Source organism: Triticum urartu, chromosome 6 (genome assembly GCF_003073215.2).
Source record: "Triticum urartu cultivar G1812 chromosome 6, Tu2.1, whole genome shotgun sequence".
NCBI classification, from domain to species: Eukaryota; Viridiplantae; Streptophyta; class Magnoliopsida; order Poales; family Poaceae; genus Triticum; species Triticum urartu.
In genome coordinates, this window is record NC_053027.1 from 18703397 (window position 1) to 18715651 (window position 12255).

General features: G+C 41.9%; 1 protein-coding gene across 1 annotated transcript in view; it reads right to left on the bottom strand.

Moving 5' to 3' along the window:
• Nucleotides 1-10034: 10034 nt before the first annotated feature.
• LOC125516405 (probable serine/threonine-protein kinase PIX13) overlaps nt 10035-12255 on the bottom strand; it is a 10635-nt gene continuing 8414 nt past the window's right edge. The window contains exons 10-11 of the mRNA XM_048681868.1: nt 10566-10593; nt 10035-10151 (exon numbers count right to left, since the gene is read on the bottom strand). Of these exons, the coding sequence (XP_048537825.1) occupies nt 10035-10151; nt 10566-10593 (145 nt within the window). The remainder of the gene's footprint in view (nt 10152-10565; nt 10594-12255) is intronic.

A 12255-nucleotide genomic window follows, 5' to 3' on the forward strand; every position in this document is an offset into this window, starting at 1 on the left:
AAAATCTATTGTATTATAAAAAATAAAAATCAGAAAAGAAGTAAACTTGAATTGAAAAAAACCTATGAAAACTAGAAAAGTAAATATAAAACCAAACAATAAAAAATTGACATAATATTCGCAAAACAAGTTAGAAGATTTTTTTTAAAAGAACACTGCCACGGAGCCGAGCGAGGCTTAGTAAGTCGCTCCCGATCAAGCCGATCGGCGAAAGGGAACGCTTTTCGGCCCTGCAAGGCCCACGGGCCCAACCAGGCGGCGTTGTGAAAGTAGGCGGTCTATTTCTTCGGATCACGTCGGTGTAGGGCGGGGCGCGCTATTTAAACTGGTGCGGGTGAGCTCCGGCAGGCATGGTGGGACTAAAGATAGAGCTCGCCTGTCACGGCGCTGCGCGTGGACCGCCTAGGTGGGCCGATTTCTGTGGGCCACTGTAAGGCGCGCGTGCGAGCGGCCTGTCGTGGCGCTGCGCGTTGACTGGCAAGGTGGGCCGATTTCAGTAGGCCTAGTAGGCCGCTGGAAGGCACGCCTGCGAGCGGTCGAGGGCGCTGGGGCGGGGTTGGTACGATCGATGGTTTCGTTTAGTCCCACCTCGCCCGCCGAAGGAGGCCCAGACCGGCTTATATAGGCGGATTCATGCACCCTAGCAGATAAGATAGATAGTAATAATGTGATTTGACTTTGCACTGCCCGGGCAGCTCTGCCGCAGCTGACCGGACAGTGTTACACTGTTCGGGCAGCTGCGGTAGTGTATTGTAAATTCAGATCACATCATTATTATGTATCTTATTTTTGATAGTTTAGCACTTTACGCAAAGTTTGTTTTATTAATACATAAAGTTTTGTAATATTTTTGTCCGGTCAGCGTTTTACTTGTTTCAAATTCATGCATCATATTCATTTAAAGAATGTCGAAAAATAACTCGTTTTTGGACAGAGCCTTTGCTCCTACCCGAACGGTCTACGGAGAACAAGGTCAATTTTTTGACATCTTCAGAATGGCCAGAAATTTTGCATGTGAGTTAGTATGCCCACTCCCACACAGAATCCAAAAATTTATGGTATTTCGATACGAAGAGCACGCTGCGTCACGTCCGGTCAGCATTTAAAGTGTTTCGACCGAAAGAATTATGGAAAATTCATAAAATGGCAAAAAGCCATGAAACTTGTCATGCATCCTATTCATGATGGTACAAGACCGTGGAAAAAATTGGGTTCATTTGAAGGATGTCGAAAAATACCTCGTTTTCGGACAAGGCGTTTGCTCCACTACCCGAACGGTCTACGGAGAAGAAGATCAATTTTTTGACATCTTCAGAATTGCCTGAAATTTTGCATGTGAGTTAGTATGCCCACTCCCACACAGAATCCAAAAATTTATGGTATTTCGATATGAAGAGCACGTTGCGTCACGTCCGGTCAGCATTTAAAGTGTTTCGACCGAAAAAATTATAGAAAATTCTTAAAATGGCAAAAAGCCACGAAACTTGTCACGCATCCTATTCATGATGGTACAAGACCGTGGAAAAAAATTGGGTTCATTTGAGGGATGTCGAAAAATACCTCGTTTTTCGGATAGGGCCTTTGCTCCTCTACCCGAACGGTCTACGGAGAAGAAGATCAAGTTTTTGACATCTTCAGAATGGCCTGAAATTTTGCATGTGAGTTAGTATGCCCACTCCCACACAGAATCCAAAAATTTAAGGTATTTCGATACGAAGAGCACGTTCCATCACGTCCGGTCAGCATTTAAAGTGTTTCGACCGAAAGAATTATAGAAAATTCATAAAATGGCAAAAAGCCACGAAACTTGTCATGCATCCTATTCATGATGATACAAGACTGTGGAAAAAAATTGGGTTCATTTGAAGGATGTCAAAAAATACCTCGTTTTCGGACAGGGCCTTTGCTCCTACCCGAACGGTCTACGGAGAAGAAGGTCAATTTTTTGACATCTTCAGAATGGCCTGAAGTTTTGCATGTGAGTTAGTATGCCCACTCCCACACAGAATCCAAAAATTTATGGTATTTCGATACGAAGAGCACGTTGCGTCATGTCCGGTCACCATTTAAAGTGTTTCGACCGAAACAATTATAGAAAATTCATAAAATGGCAAAAAGCCACGAAACTTGTTATGCATCATATTCATGATGGTACAAGACTATGGAAAAAAATTGGGTTCATTTGAGGGATGTCGGAAAATATCTTGTTTTCATACAGGGCCTTTGCTCCTACCCGAACGGTCTATGGAGAAGGAGGTCAATTTTTTAACATCTTGAGAATGGCCTGAAATTTTGCATGTGAGTTAGTATGCCCACTCACATACGAAGAGCACTCCCACACAGAATAACCATACGCAATTTGAAGGATGTAACAAAATTCTCCGTCGGGACGTACAAATATAAAATAATGTGTCTAAAAAGTACTATATTTCTGAATATTAAAAAAGAGAATAAAAATTCCTGTAGTGTTGACGGATTTACCACATAAGATTAAATAGTTATATTAAAAAGAGTACTTAATACAGAATTTATTTCGTATTTAAATTATACATAAGAAAACTTTACTATTGTTATTTCTGCGTGAATTGACGAGCTGATATTAAAAAATAAGATAGTAATAATGTCAGTTGACTTTAGTCGAAGTCATATGACATTATTACTATCTTATTTAGTAAATCGCTCAAAGGCGGCTATATAAGCCAGTCCTGGCGTCCCTCGGCGCGCGAGGTGGGACTAAAAAAGTGTCCCTTCCACCTCTCCCGCGGCGTGAATCGTAGAAGCCAAAAAAATAATGATTAAAAAAATAAGCCCGCCTGTGCTGGCAAGCCGCAAGTGCGCCTAATCGGTCCGGCCCGATCAAGCCGGGTGGCGAAAGGGCCGGCCTTTCGGCCCAGCTATGCCTGGCAGCACAGGCCAACGGGGCAGCGGCGGGGCGGGGCAGGGATCAGAGGAGTTCTGAAAGGGTTGTGTGAGTTGGGCATATAAGGCGGCCGCGGCGTCGTTCGGCGGGCGAGGTGGGACTAAACTTTAGTCCTCACCACTGCCGACCCTGCCCCCGCACTAGGCGCACACTCAATGGGCCAGCCCACGCGCGCCGTCGTGCACAGTCACTGGGCCGACCATCGCGCGGCGTCGTTCGGCGGGCGAGGTGGGATTAGTTTTGTTATTTATTTATTGTTTAAAAAATGTTAATTATTTATTTGTTATAAATGTTTTATAATTTATGTAATGTTCATTATTTATTTGTTATTTGTTTTGCATTAATGGCTACAGTTGTTTTCATAATAGTGAAGTGTTTTTTGTTATAATTTATAGTTAATAATAATTTGGAAAATACTCTTCTTAAAAAAAGTACTTGATATGGAATTTATTAAGTAGTTATGTTAAAAACAATACTTCATATAGAATTTATTATGTAATTATATTAAGAAACTCCTCAATATAGAACTAGTTAATATAAAAAATGTCACCTCAATTTTATTACTTACTTTATAAGTAAGAATAATAAGTTGTTTATTATAAATTATAAGTAGTAATAATCAATTATTGGAAAATAATTGATTATGACTTTTTGGTTACTGCCTAACATTTTTGAGTTTATTAAAAAAATATAATGAGCTAGTTGAAGGAAATATGCCCTAGAGGCAATAATAAACTTATTATTTATTTCCTTATATCATGATAAATGTTTATTATTAATGATAGAATTGTATTAACCGGAAACATAATACATGTGTGAATACATAGACAAACTTAGTGTCACTAGTATGCCTCTACTTGACTAGCTCGTTAATCAAAGATGGTTATGTTTCCTAACCATGAACAAAGAGTTGTTATTTGATTAACGGGATTACATCATTAGGTGAATGATCTGATTGACATGACCCATTCCATTAGCTTAGCACCCGATCGTTTAGTATGTTGATATTGCTTTCTTCATGACTTATACATGTTCCTATGACTATGAGATTATGCAACTCCCGTTTGCCAGGGGAACACTTTGTGTGCTACCAAACGTCACAACGTAAATGGGTGATTATAAAGGAGCTCTACAGGTGTTTCCAAAGGTAGATGTTGGGTTGGCGTATTTCGAGATTAGGATTTGTCACTCCGATTGTCGGAGAGGTATCTCTGGGCCCTCTCGGTAATGCACATCAATTAAGCCTTGCAAGCATTGCAACTAATAAGTTAGTTGCGGGATGATGTATTACGGAACGAGTAAAGAGACTTGCCGGTAACGAGATTGAACTAGGTATTGGATACCGACGATCGAATCTCAGACAAGTAACATACCGATGACAAAGGGAACAACGTATGTTGTTATGCGGTCTGACCGATAAAGATCTTCGTAGAATATGTAGGAGCCAATATGGGCATCCAGGTCCCGCTATTGGTTATTGACCGGAGACGTGTCTCGGTCATGTCTACATTGTTCTCGAACCATAGGGTCCGCATGCTTGAGGTTTCGATGACAGTTATATTATGAGTTTATGAGTTTTGATGTACCGAAGGAGTTCGGAGTCCCGGATGAGATCGGGGACTTGACGAGGAGTCTCGAAATGGTCGAGACGTAAAGATCGATATATTGGACGACTATATTCGGACTTCGGAAAGGTTCCGAGTGATTCGGGTATTTTTCGGAGTACCGGAGAGTTACGGGAATTCGCCGGGAGAAGCATTGGGCCTTATTGGGCCATACGGGAAAGAGAGAGGGGCTGCCTAGGGCAGGCCGCGCGCCCCCCCAAGGCCTAGCCCGAATTGGACTAAGGGGAGGGGCTGCGCCCCTTCCTTGTTTCCTACTCCTACTACATGGAAGGACTCCTAGTTGGACTAGGAAAGGGGGGATCCTACTCCCGGTGGGAGTAGGACTCCCCTAGGGCGCGCCATAGAGAGGGCCGGCCCTCCCCTCCTCCACTCCTTTATATACGGGGGCAGGGGGCACCCCATAGACACACAAGTTGATCCACGTGATCGTTCCTTAGCCGTGTGCGGTGCCCCCTGCCACCATATTTCACCTCGGTCATATTGTAGCGGTGCTTAGGCGAAGCCCTGCGACAGTAGAACATCAAGATCGTCACCATGCTGTTGTGCTGACGGAACTCATCCCCGAAGCTTTGCTGGATCGGAGCCCGGGGAGCGCCATCGAGCCGTACGTGTGCTAAGAACTCGGAGGTGCCGGAGTAACGGTGCTTGGATCGGTCGGATCGGGAAGACGTACGACTACTTCCTCTACGTTGCGTCAACGCTTCCGCAGTCGGTCTGCGTGGGTACGTAGACAACACTCTCCCCTCTCGTTGCTATGCATCACCATGATCTTGAGTGTGCGTAGGAAATTTTTTGAAATTACTACGAAACCCAACACTAGTTGCTATATTAAAAGCAGTACTTAAGGTAAAACGTATTGTAACCCCAGACCGACACCTCAGATTTGTAGTGTGAGTATGTGCCAACATGGACGAAACGCACACAACTTTTGCATGCGTGTGTCAGTAACCCCACGGTCTCGCATGTCAGATTACGATGGAATCGGAGTACGAACGGAAGTTGCGTCATGTCGGGAGACCTTTTCTGGGTATTTCCTCGGAGAAAAACGTAGAAAATGCATCGACTGTCGAAATGCACCCCAATTTTGCAGGCGTGCTTGTGTGCCATACTCTAGCGTGTGAAAAAAAAATCTAGACGTTTCATGGCTTTGCGAAAGGGAACACCTACTGAATGCATGTCACGCCCCAAACCGACACCTCAGATTTATATTGTGAGTATGTGCCAACATGGACGAAATGCACACAACTTTTGTATGCGTGTGTCAGTGACCCCCACGGTCTCGCATGTCAGATTATGACGGAATCGGAGTACGAACGAAAGTTGCGTCACGTCGGGAGACCTTTTCTGGGTATTTCCTTGGAGAAAAACATAGAAAATGCATCGACTTTCGAAACGCACCCCAATTTTGCAGGCGTGCTTCCATGCCATCATGTTGCGTGTCAAAAAAACATGGTGGCGTTTCATGGAAAAATAAAAAAAATTAAAAACAAAAATATAAAATGTCCCATATTGCGGACGGACTCACTTACGAAGATTAATGTGAATTATTGCTGTGACACTGCATGATTATGGAGTGCTAGAGCATAATTTATGTTAACCTCCTGAAGTGATACCGACACAGTAGAGCACTTGACATTGCAAACAGACTACGGTATTTAAACAGGTGAATTAGCATGACGAGAAGCAATGTGGGACTAAACATTAGCATGTTCGACGGTGGCCGCCGTCGCTATAGGTTGGGCGCGATAGGATCGGTGGTATCGGGCCTGGGCCCATTCGGCGAACGAATTACTTTTTCCTTTTCCATCGCCGTATACCGCCACGCACGGCGGAACCCTATCTACACCACTCGCCCCCGTACGCCGCCCCGTGCCCCCAGTCGCCATACCACGATCGCCCTCAGGCGCGCAACGACCTCGCCGCACGTGCAGCGCCGTCCATCGCCGTCCACAGTCAACGGCGCTCGTTGACACAGACTGCCCCATGCCCGCAGGCGCAGATCGCCGACGCTGGGCTGCCTGCTTTCGGCTCCGCCACAGCCGTTGTTCGGCGGATGTCGCCCGGATTAAGGTCACGTTTCCCGCCTTGAACAATTTCTGTCGATGCTATTGCGTAATCATATGTATTAATAGGAAAAAATTAACATGCAGTATGGACATCGATGGTGTGATTCCATGTTCCATAGAGAAGTGGATAAGTCTCGTTAAAAAATTTACCACCGCTCAACGGTTTAGGTTCTACGAAACAGGCTTGGAAGAGATGTTGATCATTCCGTCAGTATAAATGAGAGATTTTTTGCTGCATTTTATGATGTTAGGTTATAACCCAAACAGCAAAAAAATTCATGATACATAAACATAGTGGCAGTAAAGGCCTTATTTCACTTAGACCGGACGATGTGTTTTCAATATTTGGGTTTAAGAATGAAGGTGAGAATGTTTTTGGCATTCTTGCGACAGAAGGAAAGGAGTTAATAAAGAAAATTACTATTCATTACATTCACACAAAAAATGGTCACATAATGATAGGTGACTTGATTCAAAAAATTGTGAGGAATAAATCCGCCGATGATGAATTTCTTCGGATGGCTGTTCTTGTTTTGCTGGGGACCATTATTGCACCCATGTCGGTTGTCTCCATACCAAAGGAGTACTGCATGTTGGTGCATGACGTGAAGCGGATAAGCACGTTGAATTTTAACGTGTTCGCTTTGCGAACTTGTTTGACGGAGATTGGTAAACTCAAGCAGGACCGCCGTGTGAGGCAATGGCCATGTGGCAACCTAGCCCTACTCCAGGTATGCTATTAATTAATGCTATTTCATATTCCTTAAATTTATGCGTTCGTAACTTATTTTGTCATTTGTTTTGTAGTACTTATATTGGGAGAAGGTGCAGCCAACCACCGGCCCGAAAAATGACCCGTTGTCGTTGTAAGTTCCCCTAATGAAAAAATGGACTGAATCTAAAGTGGAGAAACGAGACAAGTACGACCTGGAAAATGGTCGTGGTCATGGATTGGTAATATTATAATGCTTATTTACTAGTACATTGATTATGCATTGAGAATGTTATGTACTCATGTTGTCATTGCATACTCATTTTGCAGATTGATGACTGCATTACGAAGGAGTATAGAATGAAAAAACTTGCAGATGAACAAGCTGAAAGCAGTAAGAAACATAGTAGCTGAAAGTCATCCGTTACGGGAAAGAAAATAGTGGACAATGTGTCCGAGGTCCCTGCTAATCTAAAGCCTTTTATGGACCAGGTTATGAATGATATGAAGGAAATTCGTAAGGAATTGTTTCGTATGCCGGAGTTATGCGCACAGGTAAAAATGTAACAACTCTGATATGCACTTTATTAAACTTGATAAATTAATGAAAAGATATAACATGTGACTGAGCTTACTTTTGCAGAGTCTATTAGAGAAAATGAATAAAACAGGTGTACAATACAAACCGGGCACAATGGCAGAGGAGGAAGAAAATCTATATGGACAGAATAGTGAGTCCAGATATGAAAACAAGTATCCTAAAAAAGAATTTCAGTATGATGACAAACACACACCTAATGGCCGAAATGGCAGTGGGCATTATGATTTGGATTCTGAAGAAGGGGATTCGTTCAAATTCAGTACTGGTCACTTGAGTAGCTTTAAAGATGAGAAGGATGATCCTATAGATGTCCCAGAGCAGTCAGAAAAAAAAGAAGCATCATCTCTAAAAATCGATGAAATAGAAGCTACAAGATGGCAAGTCCCTCAAAATGAGCAAGAAGTGTCACAGACCTTGTCAGATGGTAATAGCGAGGTAGAAGAGAAAAAAGAGGTGATTCCAGAGAAGCGAAAGCGGTGTGCGTCAAAGTACATGAAATCTCCTTATGTTAAAAAGACTCCGAGAAAACGTGCGAAATGTTCCGCGAAAACGAGTAAGTTGAACATGCTATGAATATATTTTTGGAAATTATGTATTACAAATTTGTACTTTAACTTTATTGACTTGTCTTGTAGAACTGTTTAATGAAACAACCCCTCAATTTGATCATTCTGTGGATGATATGGTGCATGCCGATGTGCAGTACGTGAAAGCGTACGAGCACTCACCAAAACATAAGAACCATGAAATATTCAATAATGGTAAAGATGATGGACTTTCTGCGGCAAGAGTTTGCCAGATACTTAACCATGCATGGATATCCGGTGATGTATATATTTTTATTGTCATGCTTATGTCATGCGTTAAGTATGTTGCAACCATGTTAAATTTAGTCATTTATTTCAGGTAATTGACACTTATGCGACGTACATATCAGATTCAAGTATCGTCAAAGACTTATACCCACAGATAGATCTTACTGGTTATTGAACACTTGGTCAAACTCAGTAAGACGAGGGAAGTCGGTAGGCGATCCAGAAGGTTTAGCACATGCAAATGAACCTCTCAACAGATGCATGACAGAATATTTTACAAAACCGAAGGTACCGTTTGTATTGCAGAATTGTATTTTCATTACTATCTTATGTGAAAGCCAAGCTTACTAACAATATTTAAGTTATGAAATAGGCTTATTTTTGAAAGTGCTATTATGCTCCCGAACACAAATGCTCATGTTATCTGAAATGTTTGTTCCCTCTGAGATTCACACTACCACTCGTATTTCTGCATGTATGTGGCATAGTATATTAATAAGCACAGTTCAAGTGGCCCATGCCGATCAGATAATTATTGCAGCCCCTGCCGTTACAGCTACATCCGGTCTAGAATCCTCTCACATTCTGAGCCGGCTCCCATATAGTCACGGGCCGTCACATTAAGCGAGGCCAATCACGTTCCGAGCCAGATGCTTTCTGCTACAAGCTACACGTTGCATTTTAATGAGAAACTCATCACTTAGGCCCCATTTGACAACCCAGACAATTTTTACAGTGGTTATGCTTTCTGCTAGTAATTTCCTTGGCCTGAATGGAAACAGTTGTAAAATCATACACTGGTAAACATTTTACATTCCCTGTTTGGATATGAGGGGTAACTGCTGAACTTGCCGCTGGGAGAGAAAAACCGAATGCAATTTGGCAGAAAAAGATCATAGGTAAACTGGAGAAGAAAATATCCACACAAAAAAAACTGCAATATCCAAAATGTTGAATCAACCATTCTTGGTCATAAACATGGTCATTTCTCTGTAGAAAAACTATGAGCTAAATAAAACTATTTCAACCAGTTCCGCAATCACAAAAAGCTGAATTGACAATGCATCTCTGAAATTTAACAACAATCTATGTTCATGCCAACCATATTTCCCAATTGAACTTATGAGCTACTCCCTCCGTCCGGAAATACTTGTCGGAGAAATGGATAAGAATAGATGTATCTAGAACTTAAATGCGTCTAGATACATCCATCTGTACGACAAGTATTTCCGGGCGGAGGGAGTAGTAATTAAGAACACCGATGAATCATAAAATCACAAAATGAAAGCCTGAAATCATGAGCTGAGGAGAGCCTGATTCCAAGAAGTTCCAAAATAGCAAAACGAAAGAGTAAACACATCAGGCGAGAAGTGGTTCATTGCTTTTATTCTTGTGACCTTCCAACATGTTTCCTGCAATTTAAACATATAACATAACTCAACGAACAAGGCGATATTAAACAAGGCGAGCTCACATCTACATAATCAAGAGCTACGATTAAGAGTGAAAAGCTGAATTAACAAGCATGAATGATAAATGATATTTAGAGCATGCTCTCAAGGGATTTCAGCGGCGTAATCGTAAGTTGAGCACAAAATAATCTACAATATATTAGCTTAAGCTACAACAGTGTAGACTATTTAAAGAACATTGACAATGTCATTAAGCTACAACATGTTTAGCCTCCGAAAATAGGGAATGCTTGAGCACAAAAGAAAACTAGTTGGATGATGAAAGAAAGAAGATAAAACAAGACACTAGCTGGCAAAGGAATTCAATGCAACGCACCCGCATGACATATCGAGCCGCCCAGATACCACGCTCACCTGTGCTCGTGACCAGAACAACCGCCTCCTACAAATCACAACCTATTAAGAAATCAATACAAAACATTACCAATCAACCTATGCATTACCTGGTGCTTTAGTCCTGGGTACCGTGCCACCCATCATATGTATAAATCAGAAAACACCCACTCAAAGCTTTCAAATTGTCTCAACAGTCAACACCGACGAAAACATCAGCGTGAGGGCACTCATACCAACAAGGCCTCATGTTCAAACCGTCTCAACACGAACCCCGAAATGTGGCCATGTTGTTGTGATGAGATAAGCTTACTAAAAAATTAACCATTAAACAATAAAAGATCTATATATAATCTGACTTACCGAACATCCACACACAAATTTTGTACACATTTCATTCTCTCCGCATTCAACCTCCTCTTCCCATATCTTATTTGCAGATCCTTTCGCCCAGGAATAGAGGTTGTAGAAATCATACGTCTCTCTCAGCAAGTCGAAACTTGTCCCAAGCGTCGGTACAATGGCATTTTCAGAATGGTTCTCCACAAAACCAATCGGCCCTTTCTCGAAGGCAGACACGTGGGAGGGGCAAGGTGCCAAGGTGGCCTGTTTGGTGCCGCTGCTCCAATCCTCACCTTGAATTTTTTTTCAAATGTTGGCACTGCACAAATTTGCACACACAGCACAACACAACATCCGCTACAAAAATAAGCCCTAATACATGCACAATTGTTTTAAGCCGGTTGGCAGTCCTAAAACCTAGAATCTCGTCAATCTAAACTACTAGTAGAAGATATGTGCTTTGCACATATAGGACTATATGATCACGTCATGACATTGAATTCATAAGTAAAATTTCCAGATGAAGCATAAATTTTGGAATGATGAATTCTAGAATGCATGAAGACAAAAATAGAAAGTATAAAATATAGATACCATGACTTTCTTAATTCACAAGAATCAAGTGCATTTGAATTTGGAATGATGTACTTCTACAACTGTTCGAGGGAGTGAATACGCATTCAATACACAAAAGACAATTTGTAAGATCTCTAAATTGTGTAGAAAAACTCATGCAAAAAATCCTATGAAAATATTACGTTCTAATCTAAGATGCCTTCGACATTAAAATCCACGGTGGTACTATAAACACAAAAATGCGATTGCTTCATCATTGGTTCGATTAACAATCCCTAATGGAAGGAGTGGTTCCAATCCTCGTATTCTTATTGGATTTATTTTCCTATAAAGCTAGCTGGATGTACTGATCGGAGGATCTCATCGATGTAAACAACAATATCTCAAAAATGACATAAGTGACATAGCGGTGATTCCAGCACAAGAGGAGTACCACTGCAGTTTCTACAATAAGTTTTGATGAAGAATACTAGGCCCACTTGTAAAACATGATATAGCGTTGCACTGCAGTTTATGCATCAGGGAATTTCTTGTACTCATGGTCGTCTGACAAATTATATAGGTTCAGTATCATCCATGTCTAAATTACAGAGACTATCCCCCTAAGCGAAGCCAGATGAATCATTATGACATTTCTCTGCAACAAATTCAGGATTATTTGTCTTCAGCAACGCACCTCTTTGTCAGACAAGTCCAGTCAGGTGCTTGCAGATTCATCTTGCCGGTGGACAGTTTGGAGACCTGGAGTGAGCCCTCCCCTCTCACCGACCGGCCTATTTCTTCCTCATGGATC